Genomic DNA, 16,792 nt, shown 5'->3' with positions numbered 1-16,792 from the left:
AGCAATATTTTATATGCTCTACTAATTATTCCTTTTTTAACAGCAGCTTCTATTCTAGATGCTACTAAAACCTCTACCAGTGCTGGTCTTTCATTTAGGAGTCACTTATTTTTTTCTCTTTGCCTATACTCTGATATGAAGCCTTGATGGGAAGGCAATCTCTAACCTCCAGTCCAAATAAACTCTTGACATCTTCCCATTCTGTTACCTTTCTCTCTATTTATTTTCTCCCAATACCTGGTTCCTTTACCAGTTTTCTCCAATAAATTCCAGCGCCCTTTTGCCTATTGTCTGTATCCCTAATTGCAGCTATCCCTATCAGCAGAATCTTCTTTCTCCATTCCTGTGATGGGTTAGTTCTTAGAATACTTTCTGCTACTTTATAGAAGCTGCCATAGTTTTGTTGCATTATTGACCTGTGTGTTTGACGGGCATGTCATTCACTGACTGCTTCATAAAATTAATGACAAAAAGACATTGCTACATGTATGCCTGTGCATAGATATTTGAAAGTAAGTGTTTTTTTCTGTGCTTATCAACAATAGGATATATATGTATGTGTTCAGAACTGTGTCTGTTTATACATACAAATGTATAAAAAAGTGTCCTTGGAACACAGACAGGGTAACTGTGTTTGCATAGACTTCTTCCTGCATCTTCCTAAACACCTGAAGGACCGGATCAGGGCCATCATGATGGGTAGTAGCCCTAATCTTTGAAGTAGTATCGCTTGTCCCATGCAGGCTGTAGTAAGAGCTGACTGATTATGTATCATGCATTATCCTAATTTATTCAGCTTAATTGCATTGTTTTTCTAAACCCTTCTTAACTGTGGTACACACTGACATATCACAGAGGCCACAGAGTTTTGCCATCTCTCTCAAAATATCAACTATTTTTTTTTCACTTTACCACCACGTGCTAACCTTATGCAGTATGCATAATGTCTCTAAATCTCACACCAGGGTAGAATTGGTGAAAGTTTGTTTTTAAGAAAAAAAAAAACATTTTAGGTATATACGGTGACTGACATACATGTACCAATGCCTCTCAATCTGCAGACATTGAAAATAGGTACAAAGGTCCTTGAAAAGTAGGTAAATAGACCCCAAAATCTGAACATCTAATTAGCATAAAAGTTAAATACAAAATAGCACATAATTCTTCCCCCTTCTAGTAGGAATATGAAATATTACATTGAAACATACATTTAAAAACAGAAAGTGACAAAAATTATGGAAAAATTTAAGCACGTTATCAAAGAGACAGTGTAACTGTGGTGGTGGTGCTGCGGTAGCATTGTTGCCTCACAGTAAGACGTTGTCATATTTGATTCTCAGCTAAAGCGTCTTCTGTGGGGAGACATGCATGAATGGGCATACCTTCGTTGAAGGTTATGTGTCAGAGCTGGCAACTCGGCATGTAAAAATCTATTGCCAATCATTAGCGGACCGGAGTTCCGCTGTGGCGACCCCTAACCGGGAAAAGCCGAAAGACCCAACAACAACAACAACAATAATATCAAAGAGACCATGTAAAATCTATAGACTTTAATGGACTACACTGCAAAATTCTACAACACAAGGTCATTTATTTTTGCTTCTGAAAAAGGGAGATGTAATATGTGTGTGTCTTTCTTTAAATTATTGGTGCCACTAGTATATTGGTCCCATAGTATGGTCTTTTGTACTAGACAGCTTTAAAAATTGTGTGATGAAGTTTCAAAAACATGTGTCAGGGGATAAATCAAGCCTGAAAATAGGGGCAAATCTTCAAAAATAGGTACATCATGTGCAGGAGTACATCAGGCAGGAAAATAGGTACAGTTCTCCAAAAACGGTACAGTTGAGAGGTCAGTATATAACAAGAAACCGAAGCAAGTTATAGAGAAAATTAACGAAGTTACTCAGGAAAGGATGCCATTTTTACTGTGTCTAAATAATGTTTATTTAGTAGAATCTGTATTATTGTTAGATGTTTATATAGGTAAATTTTATACAGTCCCAGAAACATTTCAAACTGAGCTGACCACGATAAGTTTTGGCTATGTGGGGGTCAAGACTGAATCTTATCAAAAGGATAGTAAGAATGATAAATTCTGTAAGCATTGTGCATTTTTTTGAATTTACACTGCCTCCCGCAAATGCTATTTAATCGAGAGCGTCTTTTAAATGAGGTCATGTTAAAAGTATTGTAGGTATAGGGAAGTATTAGAAGAAAGAAATGCGAGGAGATGTGCAAAATAAATTTTAATGAATTAATATACAAGGAGAAATCGGAAGCCAGAAAATTAAAATGGGAAGTATGCTAAAGAAGAGAAGAAGAGAGACTGTTAGGAAGAGTTAACGGGAAAATATTCTAAAACACTAGGCTGGGAAATACTAGGAAAAAAGATTAGGAGTGCTGTAACCCAAAAACAGAAAACTGGCAAAAGCAGAGCAAGGATTATGGGACTTTGCATGCAAGGTATTTCATAACAAGCTGCTAGTACATGCAGACATGAAATATAAAAGGAATGAGTGTAGTTAAGGGGTACAACGATGAGGAAACCGTAGAACATACATTTGCATATTCACTTGTAAATGGTGACGGAGGAGATGGAGCCTGTCCTAGCACTCAGTGTGCATATGGCAGTGCACTAATTCTCTATGGGTTGTTCGTCCGTTTTAGGACAGACACACTCACACTTCCACTCAACCACAGGGTGCTTAATAAACAGCCCTCGTAGTTATAGAATTTATACCATCCTTGGGGACTATTTTCCTTTTCAAAAATTAATTTGAACATGTTCCCTCCTAATGCATTTTTACCATCTCGTATGCACACCAGTTTTTTCATTCATAGACACCTGTTGCATTTTAGTCACAGCAGTACCTGACAGTTTTTTTATTTACAGTTTAGTATCCCTGCTAGCTGTTATGAGATTGTTTCCTTTTCAGTAGATATGAACTGCAGCTGCTGCAGAATGGGTAGATTTCACGTCAGAATAACACTAACACTTTCTTTTTTATTCAACTTTTCCAGTGTTATGGGCCATATTTTCCATCCTTCTGCACGTGTTCATTTCTATGGGGCAACTAAGCATGCTGTGACTGCTCTGACTGAAGGAGTCCGTCAGGAACTTCGGGAACTGAAGTCATGCATTCGCGTTACTGTAAGTGACTGGCTTTGTTTCTAGAGTATGATCAGCTTAAGCAGCCTGTGCTTTTTATTGGAATAACATATTTTGCTTTTCAGAGTTTTTTTAAGTTCTGTGAATTGCCAGATCATTATTCACCAGCAACACAAGGTGACTACTAAGTTTTATCTCTGGGCTTCCTATTGTTTAGTCAAGCAATCATTGTCTTATCAGAATGGTAACAGCAGTACAGCACAGTGACTCAGTCATACTGGATTTGCTTCCAAGATCTCCTCTCTGCTCTAGGTATTTACTGTAAATGCCTTATATGTAAAATGCATTTAACTTTGTGATTGTTATTTGAGATCCCCTTTCTGTCATATACTTTCATAGCCCCTTCCTAGCAGTGCCATCCCACACATCATGCCTCCCACTTCATTTGGCCCCACCATCTGTCAGTTATGGGATTTACCTTCCCATTCTGCAGGATCCCATGGATGACTCCATTCACAAAATGCTGTCTGGGGAACTAATTCACAGTACACCAGAAGAGCAGAAATGTTGCTTTGGAGGATGATACATTTAAACTGATTGGAACATAATTACAATTTTTGGCTTGTGCCTATTTAAAACGCAATGCAGATGAATATAAAATTTCCAATATGGCTGCACCCTGATCAACAGGTCTCTTAGAGTTCTCCCAGTGTGAAAACAGAAACTTTGGAAAACAGCCAGAAAAACAATTTATTTTGGTAAAATTCATTTACTGGTTAGTCAATACACTGCCTGGGTATCTGCAACTAAGAAATCAGGAGAAAGTAAGAGAAATCAGAGAATACTCTGACAGCAGAAAGCAGATCATGTTTTAGCCTCAGCACAGGAGATGTCTTCCAGTAATTTAGGGGGAAAAGTAAATCAAATGTGTTTAGAGGTATAGGTGACACTGGATAATTACACATAGTCAAATGACAAAAGGACAGAAAGAACAGAAGAAACTTAAGTAGCTATTCGGATGAGCTGGTAAAGCTGCAGGATTCAGAGGCTCAACTGAAGGAAAGACTGGCTGAATATGAGGCTTCTGAAGAAGAACTGTTTACAAAAGTAGTAGAAGTAGAAGACAAGAGTACACAGTGAAAAGTAGAAATTTTCTATTGTACCAGAGAAAATGGAAGGAACAAATTGCTTTAATTTTTTTGAAAGTGTAAACAAGCAACCGGATTGGTATTCCACAGCAGGATCTGTCAGTAGAAAGGGCACATCATGTTTAGGCTCCAAATTTGGCCATGAAAAGGAAGCCAAGACCTATAGTAGTAAAGATGCAGTCATGTCAGCAGAAAGCACTGCCCCTGACAAAATATGTGACAGAAGTGTAAAATATTAGCAACTGGGGACACCAGAGCGTTCATAGAAACTGACTATTCATTGAACAAAATGATGCAGAGGAGGAAATAGTGAGTCGTCACGTTGAAAAGGATTTTGCTTTTCATTCCTCTGAAAGTGGCACAGCCCATAGATGGAACTTGCCAGAAAAACCTTTTCCAGTGTTCCAAAGAAAAAAATGACTAAATGACAGAAAAAAAAGCACAGGAGATGATGAGAAAAACAGAGAGTACATTACATTTATACCAGAGACCAGTGTTGGATGATCGAGAAAATAAAGAGCAGGAATAGCTAGAATCAGAAAACTTAAAGCAAATGGGCAAACTGTAAAGTAATACTTCTATAAGATGCAGTCAGGACATGAGACTTACGCTTCTATAAGAAGAGCAGGGGAAGAAGAGAAAAAGACTGAACGTTTTTGGATTATTTTAAACTGCTTGTGGACTGTAAGTATAATTTTCAACTTTGTCATTAATATTTAGAATGCTCATGCAGGAAGTGAAGAAACGGAAGTAAAACATTATTTTTCTTCTCTTAGTGATACATGTATAACACATTTCTTAAAATCAACATATGTTGCATTGTAACGTAGTTGTATGCAGTATGCACATGTATTCTATATTTGAGGTGGGGGAGTCTTAACAGGTTTATCAGTGACTGTTGCTGTTAAAGTGATGTTAAAGTAGGAATGTACTTTTTCTGTTTTTTTTTTTTTTATCTCAAGTGCCAGCATGTTGTTGTTTGTTGTTTTTCTTTTGGCTTTTCCTGGTTAGGGGTCGCCACAGCAGAACTCCAGTCTGCTAATGATTGGCAGTAGATTTTTTTACGGGTGCCGAGGTGCCAGCTCGACACCCAACCTTCAATGAAGGCATGCCCATTCTACGCATGTCTTTCGAATGCCACTCGACTCTCATGTAGCTCTGCAAAATAAAGTCTGCAGACATAGGTGATAAATCATGAAGTGACTGAACCATGAACTCTGGGGTGCTTGTATTTCTAAATACTTAAAAGATGTGACAAGTAGCTCAAGTGAAAATAAATGAAGTCTGTTAAATTAATGAAAATACAAGTAGATGCATTCCTACTAGTAACAACCACCTCTGTATGAATCATCAGGGTAAAATCTGTTAATTTAATGATAGCCAGGACATTTTTTCTTAAGACTATAATTCAGTTAATTTAGAGTGTGGAAGTTGTTTTTCACATCAATTTTTATTTTTTTATTTTACATTTGTTAACCGGGGTGTCTGACTGAGCCAAAAAGGCCCTTTTTCAGAGGCCCGGGGAGAAAAGCTCCACATAGAAAAATTACAGATACATTTAGATATTTAGACATGATCAGTATACAGACAAATTACAATAGACATGTTTTTACAGTGGTGTGCAGCACATCAACAGTTGGAGAACAAACGAGAAAATATTAATTTAAAAATAAAGGTAATTAACAGATTTGTGGTGTACAGCTGAAATTTGGACCATAGGTAGAATACATACATACATAGTAGACAGGTACAGTACATACATTGCACATTAGCCAGTGTTTGTGAGTAAAAGTGAAAACTATTACTAAGTACTCTAGGTTTAGTATGTGTACCTTATCCGCTTTCATTAGCCTGGGGAGCATTTATGGCACTGCCAACTTTGCTTGAGATGTTGCCTAATGAGGTTTTTGAAGGAGGCTTTGGACAATGTGCTTTGTATGCTAGTGGGGAGAGAGTTCCCTTTTTTAGCCACTGAACTACTATATAGTGTGTCTCCAAAGCTATTGTAGCTGTTGGTGACTTCAAGTAGTAGTTTGCTTGATGATCTAAGAAGCCTTTTGGCTGAGTGATGATGTACTAGTTTTTTTAGGGCAGGACACTTATTAGGGAGGTAATAGATAGAATGACAGAGGCAGAGCTGATTGTAGGTTAGGAGGTTGGGCAGTTCAAGCCAGTGGAGATGTCTCAAAGCAGTACAGAGATGAGTTCTATATGAGCAATTTGCAGCAAAGCGGGCAATTCTGTTATAGCAGGCTTCCATTTTGCTTAGTTCAGTTTTGTTGAGATTAGTCAGAATGGGAGATGCATAGAGTAGGGTGGATAGAAGTTGGGAGCGAGCAATGGCTGATCTTGTGTTGTTGGTAAAAAATGGTTTGATATGGTAGAGTGATCCCAGTTTGGCATGTACTTTTTTAATAGTCAAGTTGAGATGACTATCAAATTTTTGGTGGGAGTTTATGATTATTCCCAATAGCTTAGCCTGTGCCACTGGAGCGATTGGAGTAGCATTTGTGGAGTTGACTGTTATCAGTGTTTTTGTTAGAACTGATGATAATCATAAGCTGAGTTTTCTTTGGATTGATGATAAGTTGGGCTTTGGTAAGGTAGTTTTCAATTTCAGAGAATGCTAGCTGAGTTGTTTGCAGAAGGGTGGGAATGTTTTGTACAGCACAGATTAAGGTAGTGTCATCTGCATACTGAATGATAGATGCATGCTGTGTGGAGGTATGGAGGTCATTTGTAAAGATTGTGAATAGTAGTGGTCCTAAGATAGAACCCTGTGGGACTCCTATAGTTATAGTTATGGGCAGCTGAGGAGAGAGAAAATTTTCCCATTTCACAGCTTGGTACCTGTCAGTTAAGTAGCTCTGGAACCAGGTAAGAGTGGAATTTGATAGGTGATATTAGTTTAGTTTAGTTTGTTTAGTAGGATTTGGTGCGAGACTGTGTCAAATGTTTTGGACATATCCAAAAAAAGAGTTGACACCTGCAGGCCTTTGTTTTTGAGATGGTTTACTGTGTCTGTAAAGCAGACGAGGGCTGTAATGGTACTATGGGCAGGTCTGAAACCATGTTGAGTAGGTAATAGGATGTTGTTGTCTAGGAGATATTTTATCACCTGGGTATGGATGCATTTTTCTAGGATTTTGGCCAGGGGGGAGAGTAAAGCAATGGGTCTGTAGTTATTAAGTTCAGTGGAGGTCCCACCTTTATGTATGGGTGTAACATAGGATATTTTCCAGAGTTTGGGCACATAGTTTCAACAATTGATCTGTTTATGAGAGTGGAGATTGGGATAGCAATAGCATCTGCTGTGAGTTTCAAGAAATAGCTGGGGAGTAGGTTGGCTGCTGTTGAGGTTTTTAGTTTGGAGAGCATGCTTTTAATTGAAGTGGTGGAAACTGTTTTGAGGGTAAAGCTTGTATTAGTGTTATTTGTGTTGGGGGGGGGGATAGTGAGTTTGGAACTGTCCTGTGATACTAAGTATAGAACTGAGTTCAGAAAGTGGGAGTTGAATTGTGTTTTGATGGGAACATTAGTGTCAGGGGTGGTTGGTTTGGGAGTAGCTGGTTTACATTTTTCCAAAATTTTGGGGGGTTGTGTCAGTATTTAGTTTGTAATGTTGTATAGTAGGATTTTTTTTGTCCAGCCTAATGCATTTTTTTGCACGGTTGCACAGCTCTTGGTACTTAATTAGGCTTTGTGTTTCTTTGTTTTTTGATAGTAAAGCCAAGCAGTGTCTCTGGACTTGAGGATTTGTTTGGTTTCTTTACTGAGCCAGGGGTTTGTAGAGGTTCTAACCTTGATTTTGTGCAATGGAGTGACAGTGTCTAGGTGTTGTAGAAATGTTTTGTTGAACTATGCTACAGCCTGGTCAAGTGGGAGGGTTTTTAGGGGGGTCCAATCACAGTTGCAGAGTAAAGTATTGAGGACCTCAGGAGAGAATTTATTTTGTGTTTCAAGCGGATTTATAATTAGTGGTTTTGCATATGCTTGTTCTGCTATGTATAAGGTATATTATGTTGTGGTCACTTAAGGTGTCTGGGAGACTGCCTGTGTGGGGGTACAATGTTGGGTTGTTAGTTAGGACCCAGTCAAGGATGGATTCCCGTTTATATTTTTTTATCACATCTAGTGCGTTAGTGAGGGCGAACGGAGCGGGGCAGAGCCAACCAAGACAAGAGTAATGGGCAGCAAAAAGTAAGTGTTACTTTACAATCTGAACACTTTAAACAAATTCCTGAGGTCTAATGGCTTACCAGCAAGCAGAATTCAATTGCCGAAGAGCATTTGTGTCCTGGTGGGAGACTAGTAATTTAAAGATGGCTCCATGCTCAGCAGGATTCTAATATAGACTAGTATTGGGGGAGGGGGATAGCACAAGGGGTGTAAACCAGGTGGAATGCAAAGAAATCAGCGAAACCAGAGAGGCAATCAGTGGAAATCTATCAGTGAAGGCCTCAGAGGGGGTGAGTAATAATTCAAACTCTACCTGTAAAGTGAAGGAGAGAAGAGACAGCGAAGTTTATTAAGGTTGGGAGTGTGTCGTCATATTGACTTGCTTATTAGTAGCCAGTTTGTATACAGATTAGAGCAGGGAGATACATTAGCAGTGAGGGGAATGTATAGAAATGCAAATAAACAGGTGGGGCTCAAGTTATACAAACTAAGGCAGAAAGCACTGAGAGGGCTGCTTGATGGTTAATTTAATCACAGAGATCTGAATTAAATGTATATTGTCTATTGGACAGTTAGGATTACTGCACTAGCTGGGGGGGGGGGACACAAGGCTTCAACAGTCAATTTTATTAGCATGCTGAGAACTACTAAGAAACACTGCTAATGCTATAGCATCAGTCTCATAACACATACAAGAAGAATGCCTGGGTGGACTGACCCTGCTGTTGAGGCTCAAAATGTATATCCTTGTTTCAGTTCTGCAGTACTGATTCCTTCTTAGACTGTATCGGTGGGGTGGTAGCCGCAGACTGCAGAGTTGCTTGAGTGTGCTCTGAAGACAGAGAAAAAAAAAGAGAGGATGAAGCTGGTAGAATGAGACAAAGATAGGTTAAAGGAAGTAATGGAGGAGATAGGAGGGTGTAAAAGATACAGGTCTGAGGACAGAGTGGATAAAGCAGGAGAATAGATGCTACTGCTACAGATTTGAGAGTGCTTCAACAGTTACCACATCGCAGTGCCATAACTTAGTTTGGAAACAGGTTAATAAATCATGCACAATACATTTATCAGCCAATTATCGTGTGCATATAAGAAAAAGTAAAATAAACACTTAACAGCACAGCTGAATCAATAGCAGAGAGACAACTGCAGTGCTAAATCAGTAAATACTGTTTCTAACTCCAACACTAAGTCAATTAGATTTACATTACAGTTATAACAGCGATTTTAGTACATCATAGTTGAATGGAGACAACATAGCTGCAGTGGTAGTGTCAGTAAAACACTGTTGCTGAATGTCAGAATCAACCAGTTAAATAAATAAATAAGCAGATCAGTAGTCAGGAATCAGAAAAATGAATAGTAGTTGTATAGATCCAAATACAGCAAAAAGTAAGTGTTACTTTACAAATCTGAACACTTTAAACAAATTCCTGAGGTCTAATGGCTTACCAGCAAGCAGAATTCAATTGCTGAAGAGCACTTGTGTCCTGGTAGGAGACTAGTCATTTAAATATGGCTCCATGCTCATCAGGATTCTAATATAAACTAGTATTGGGGGAGGGGGATAGCACCAGGGGTGTAAACCAGATGGAATGCAAAGAAGCCAGTGAAAACCAGAGAGGCAGTCAGTGGAAATCTATCAGTGAAGGCCTCAGAGGGGATGAGTAATAATTCAAACTCTTCCTGTAAAGTGAAGGGAGTGAAGTTGAGATGGGACAAGAAAGGATGGTGCAGGTGCAGGATGGGACACAGGCTTATAACATGCATTGTCAGCATTTTAAACTTCACTTTAGAATGGGTGAAGCCTGTGGGTATAGCTGTCTATCAGAAGCATTTGTCCATTTTCCTTTTTGTAAAATGTATATGGTTGTGTGTGCTTATTGTGAGTTAAAAAGGATTGGGGGTTAAAACTAAAAATGTACACAGTTTTTTGTTGTTTTTGTTTTTTGAATGTTTTTATTGAAATAGAAAGCCTGGGAAAATGTGACATGGGTCTAAACAGAGATGAGAAGGTGCAATTGCATATATGTTCTGCCTGCCAAGCACTAGTGTATGCATGTAGGTTGATGGTGGTAAAGCTATGTAGAATACGTGAAACCAATTGCAACTTATCAGAATGACTACCTTATCTGTGATATCATGGAATGTGAAAGGCATTGTAGGTATGGACAAGCAAAGGGTACTGAACTATGTTATAAAGTATAGGGTACAAATAGTAATGTTACACGGGAAACACTTAGAAATGAACATGTGAACTTGGCAAAGGAAGAATTCCAGAATGGTTATCAGCAGAGTATCAGGGACAAAAGAGAAGGGGTGTAATAATACGGATTGCAAGAGGGGCTCCAGTAGTGGTAGAGGAGGAAGAGGGGGAGAAGAATGACAATAAGGGTAGATTTGTGGTAATAAGGGGTTACTGGTAAGGAAGAAGGATTGCAATAACACGTATTTATATTTCACCTTAAACTACTACAGTAGGTTCATACTAGGCTATCTGACCTAGGGCATTTATAAGCCTAGCCAGAGTGTGTTTGGCTTTTGCCACCCATTTTAAATAAATTTTGCTATGCCCTTTTTCGAGGTTAGTATACTGTGCCACTGTCTAACAGTGACACAGAAGTGATACCCAGGGTAAACCTACGATCTCCCATCCACTCATCAAGATTCCTCTTGAAAAGAGTCAATGAGGGACTCTGCCTAACCTGGACTGGGATTTTATTCCAGAGTGAAGGGAGCTTCTGGGTTATGAATCTGTCCCTCCAGCATGTCCTATTTATTTCAGTGCTGAGGTTCAAGTCTCTCGAGCGCGTAGCTCGATGGGATTTGGATTTTCTGAGGTGCAGCATGTCCATTAATATAGAGCTTAAGATAATTATAGGAAAGGTGATTAGCTTCAGGCAGGGAACATTATTCATGGCTGGGGACTGGAACATGATATGCATTAGTAAAGATGTGTTAGAGGGACCTAGAGGGGAACATGTAACAAAAGAATGTAAGTTTCTAGAGAAATATATGAGAATATTTGGAATGGAAGATGTGAAATTGCTAGCAGGAACACAGACAGTATTTACATATTGTTCTCCAAGGCACAATAAATGGGTTGGATTAGACAAAAATTATATTTCACAAGAGCATGTGTATTTAATTGATGGTTTTAAAGCACATCCAATAACATTTTCTGACTATGCTCCAATAAAGACCAAGACAAAGCTATAGGGTACTCAAGTAAAAATGAGACACTGGTGCTTTCCTACTTACCTATTAAAAATCAAGAATTTTAAGGAATGGGTAGTGCAAAATGATTGAAGAGTTACTATGGAACATACAAATTTCTTCAGAAGGGATAGCCGAGGTGAATGATAAAAATGAAAAAAAAAATATTGTAGAAATTAGAGAGAGATATGTGAAGGTAGAAATAGATTTATTGGGATTATCACAGGTTAAAGAATTGTAGAATAAGGGGAATCTTACAGAGTAAGAAGAGGAACAATTTTTGAGCTGTAAAGGAAAAATAAGATCATAGGAGATTACTAGGCTATTGACCGGGAAGTCACTTTAATCCTAGTCATTTCATCCCAATGTAATACCATAGAAATGCTAGTCAGTACCCAAGATTGCATTTAGTGATGACTGCCCATGTCCAGGGAGGTTGTGGGCGCTATCCCCAGTAAGAAGTTACAGTGCCTCATCCACTTGTCCAGGTTCCTCTTGAACAGTGTCATAGAGGTGCTCTGTTTCACACGAATTGGTAGCCTGTTCCAAAGATATGGCAGTTGCTGGGAGATAAATCTGTCCCTTCAGCAAGTCGTATTTATGTCACAGGCCATATTTAAGTCCCTGGAACAGGTAGCCCTAGACCCATTTGATTTATGGATATGCAGTAAGTTCATTAGGTTTGGGTCTCTCTGTAGGCCAGGTATAAGTCTTCCCTAAGAAGTCTATATGATACAGAGTAAAGTGACAGGGACTTTAGTTTGTCTGTGTAAGGCACATGCTGGAGCCCCTTGATCTTCTTTGTTAGAAACCTTTGACGTTTCTCTAATTGCTGCAGGTGCTTAGTACGGTACATGCCAAACGGGGTGTTATACTCAATTATGGGCCAGATAAGTGTCGAGTATAGGAGGTTATAACTCTTTTGCTCTTGAAATGGTGCCTTTCCTAATCAAGTGTGCTACACAGAAAACTTTCCTTACTACTAGACACATAGTGGTCGACGTTAAGGTAGCAGTCAAGTTGTGATCCCAGGTCCCTTACCACTTCATGGGTACTTAGGGTATTGTAGTTGATTTGATAGTGTGAGGGACATTGTTTGTGTTGAAGGGGTAATGATGCATTTCGTTGCATTCAGTTTGAGACTGACTAAGTCGTTGGTCTGCATGAGACCCTCTTAGAGTATACTGACATCATTTGGGGATTCGATGATTGTACCTAGTTTGCAGTCATCTGCAAAGTTGGTCAGCTACAACCCCTCACATTTTCAAGGAAATCCACTGGATTTAACAGGCAGGATCTGCCCTTCACGAAGCCGAATTGGGTAGTATCTGGGGTTTGGAGGTCACCTATGTCTTTATTTATGAGGTCCATAATGATACGTTCCATGGCCTTACAGTTGAGGCTGGTCAGACTTATGGGTCTGTAATTCCCCGGGTCTGTTGCTAGGCCACTTTTGTGGAAGGGAATAACTGTTGCTGTTCTCCATTCTGCAGGAACAAAGCCTGTGGTTAGGCTATGATTGAAAAAGGTACTTAGTGGTGATGCTAGTTCATGTTTTAGCCTGTTTAGAAGACAGCCTGGGATGTCGTCTGATCCCATAGAGGCTGTGTTTTTTGACTTGGACAAGGCTTTGTGGACCTGTCTTCAGATATGTTGAGTGGGTGAGTTTGGGGGAAGTTTGTTGTAAGTTTGGAGAAGATAAGGGAGTGAAAATTTCCCCAAACCTATCCGCTAGCAGGTTTGCTATCTCTGTGGGGTCAATGTATGTGATACCGTTGGCCACTAGTTCTGCACATGCTTGGGTCGTATGCTTTAGGTTATGTATGTAGCTGTAAAAGGCCTTTATAGTTTTTTTTGGCTGTACTTGCTAAGTTTCACTCAAAGGAGCCCTTGGAGGATTTGACAAGTTGTCTTATTTGCCTGTTGAGGCTGAGGAAGGTGCTTTTTCATTGCTGGGACCTCGCCTTTGTTTTCTTGGACAGCAACATTTAGCATTTATTTTAAAGTTGCTGGATGTCCACCAAGGCAGCTTGTTTTTACTTGGGGCTCTGGCTTTGATTATAGTATGTCGAGTTTATATACTTATGCTAGTGATTGTACAGGGTTTTAGTGTAAGCTTTGGCATAGTTACCACTTCCAGATTGGAGTGGGGTGTGGAATGCATTTATACCTTCACCTAGGAGGGTATAGTTTGCCTTTGTGAAGTTGTTTAGTCTGATTTCACCCTTTGTTAGTTCTGGTGTTAGTTCCAGCTTGTAGGTGACTTATTTGTGGTCAGTTTTAACTAAAGAGGGTCCGACAGTTGCTGCAGTGCATCTGTTTGACATGTTAATGAGGACTAGATCTAGAATGTTTGTTTCCCTTGTTGAGGTATGGACAGTTTGTTCCAGGGCATTTAAATTAACAAAGTCAAGGAACTTTTGCACTAGCAAGTTAGGGCTAGTGTAGGTTTCTCATTTGATGGTGGAATAATTGAAATCCTCCTTAATCAGTGTATTCAGTAAAAGTTTGGTCAAGTAGGCTTTGTGGGTGTTGTCACCCATGGAGGGGGATATATAACTGGCTATGACTTGAATGTGTGTATTACCCACCGTAACCTGGACCTGGAGTAACTCCATGGAGTTGTCCAGTCTAACAAGATGGGGGTGCATTTATCTAGATTGAATATATATAGATTGAAACTCTGCATCCTTTGCTACTCGCACGTTTATTTTGCAGTCTAAAGGTGTAAGGCATTGTGGCCTTGCAAGGCCGGGGTACTGTCTGAGGTCTTGACCAGGTTTTTGTGAGTGCACAGACATCTACATCTTCCTTCTAGTGATAGCGGTGATTCCAGAGAGTGCAGTTTTTATTTTAAGCTCCTAGCATTTAGCAGCATGACTCTTATTTTGTTCTGATTGGTTAATTTCACCTCAGTAATGTTATTTTCGAGACCTTGGCTAAAAAGGCACTATGGGGAGGGCAAAACCTTTGCTAGCAGCCGAAAGTCTAGAGGTGTCACGTGCAAACCGTCTCTGGCAAAGAAGCGAGGTTTGTCGGCCATGGCTTTCCAGGCTGACAGGAACTAGATCCCCTTTGAATGACACCAAAAACTGAGCCAGTTATTGAAATCAATAATTTTTTTGTTTATACTGTGGCATCATTCTAGGTGAGTGTAGTATGCTGCTCAGGGCTATGGACACATACCTGCCTGGGACACATACTCAGAGAGCTCAACCATGCCTCTTTTGATACAGTCCAGTGAGGTACATCTCAGGTTATTCACACCAACATTAACAATGACAGTCATAACTTTACTTGTTGCTGAGAGACCTGAGTGCATGCATGATCTGATGAATCCTGGCACTGGATAGGTAGCTGACCGTGACTTTCTTCTTGTCCAACCTGGTGAATGGGATATCCATGTGTCTCACTATTGAATCTCCAATTTGTGTTTTGATTGTTATGCATTACTGCCTTGGTGGGTGAGACACTGGTGTTACTGTGTGTCATGGGTGCTGTGGGGACTGTGTTAGTTGTAACAGTCTTGTGTTTTGGAGGTCTCTGGTGTTTCAGTAAGTTTTTTGAGAGAACCTCTGCGTAGGTGGATTTATCTGTTTGATGCATACTATGTGTATGAGTAGTGGTACTCTGAGTATATGTAGTGGTGGATGAGTTGACAACCTTCTCCGTGTTACTGAGTTGAGTGAGAGAGTGCATGTACTCTAGATTCTTGGTGTAACTACAGCTCTCACATTCTGTACTAGAGCGTGTTATTAGTAGACAGTTGTCTGTGTATATGAGGCAATTACTACACTGCCTCAAGAGACCCAAGTCAACAAGGTTGGCAGGACAAACAAGGGTCGTCCAACAGTCCATAATGCTAGGTTGAAGACTGTTGTCACTGAGGATGGCTATTCAGAATAGATCATGGAGAAGCTTGGTGGATGGACATTTCTGCCTGGGTTTTAGGGAAAACTTGTTGCATAAGGAAGTATATGAATAATATGCATTATTTTAGAAAGGAGACACTTAAGCAAGCATTTTTGATAACAATCCCAGAGCTCAAAAACTATTAACACAATGACTTCGGCAACAGATAATAGAAAAGATTGTTGCCAAGCTAAGGGAGCCTATGACTAGAAAAATAACTAGAGATCCCACAGAGGTATTTGAGATTCTTTGGAAATTCTTAAAAATCTGTATAGAACAGAGGAGTAGGGGACTCAAGAAAAGACACAAATGAAAACATTTGGGGAAACGTAAATATGGCAATGTTAGAGAAAGATGAGGCTCAAGAATTAATAGCTAATATGGGGGAGGATGAGCTAAAAATGGTGATGTAGAATCAATCAACATGGACATCTAAAGGAATATATTGTATTCCTGTGGAAATTTTGATGTTAGGAGATAAAAAAGGTATAAAGATTTGAAAAGTTTTGTTCAACAATATTTTAAAGGCTCAGCGAGACTCTGCTACACTATGCTGTGAGGGAAAGATTAGTTTGCTTTTTATTTGTTATATTACTTTGTTGCCTTTTTCTATTTTGAATACTGTGATTTGTTTTATTTACCTTGTGTTTCACTTGTATTCTGCTTTTAACTGCATATTAAAACTTGAAATGAGACCACAGCTCTCTCATTTGCGAGTCAGGCAGAAAGTTTTTTCCCCACCCTCCCACCTGGTTACTGTCATGTTCTTAAACACCACTGTCTTTCTAGTTGCCTTCCCCTTATGTTAATCTGACCATATATCTCATTTCCTTTCTGTTTTTACTGGCTTGTGTGAGTAAGCACAAAATTATCATTTTGTGAAATCACTCCCCTTCAACTATTTAAATTTATTGGCCATCCTACTGTATTCCATAGAACCAGAATACAAAAGTGACCACCCCCTTTCAATCTATTTTGCTGTTTTAAAAATAGTGCCTCTCCACTAAAACCTAACTTTATAGACAGGTAAAACTTAAGTTACCTACTTTCACATCTAACTCCTCTAGTGCACACTACAGTGTTTAGGGTAAACCATTGTTTTCATCTTACCTTTAAGCATCCCTGTGACTAGCACTTGCTTTAAAACCTGCTGGAAAGAACTAGGAAGTCTTAAACTGATACAAGCACTCAACTCTCCTTGTTAATAAGGAGAAATTAATCATAG

At 39.3% G+C, this 16,792-nt stretch overlaps 1 protein-coding gene across 1 annotated transcript in view; it reads left to right on the top strand.

Moving 5' to 3' along the window:
- Positions 1-16,792, top strand: part of DHRS11 (dehydrogenase/reductase 11) — a 1,041,955-nt gene that overhangs the window by 870,577 nt on the left and 154,586 nt on the right. The window contains exon 4 of the mRNA XM_044054563.1: positions 3,025-3,154. Coding sequence (XP_043910498.1) covers positions 3,025-3,154 — 130 coding nt within the window. The remainder of the gene's footprint in view (positions 1-3,024; positions 3,155-16,792) is intronic.

Source organism: Protopterus annectens, chromosome 13.part0 (genome assembly GCF_019279795.1).
Source record: "Protopterus annectens isolate FY-2018-M chromosome 13.part0, PAN1.0, whole genome shotgun sequence".
NCBI classification, from domain to species: domain Eukaryota; kingdom Metazoa; phylum Chordata; order Ceratodontiformes; family Protopteridae; genus Protopterus; species Protopterus annectens.
The sequence above is the reverse complement of the archived record's forward strand: the minus strand, read 5'-3'. Positions and strand labels throughout refer to the sequence as shown.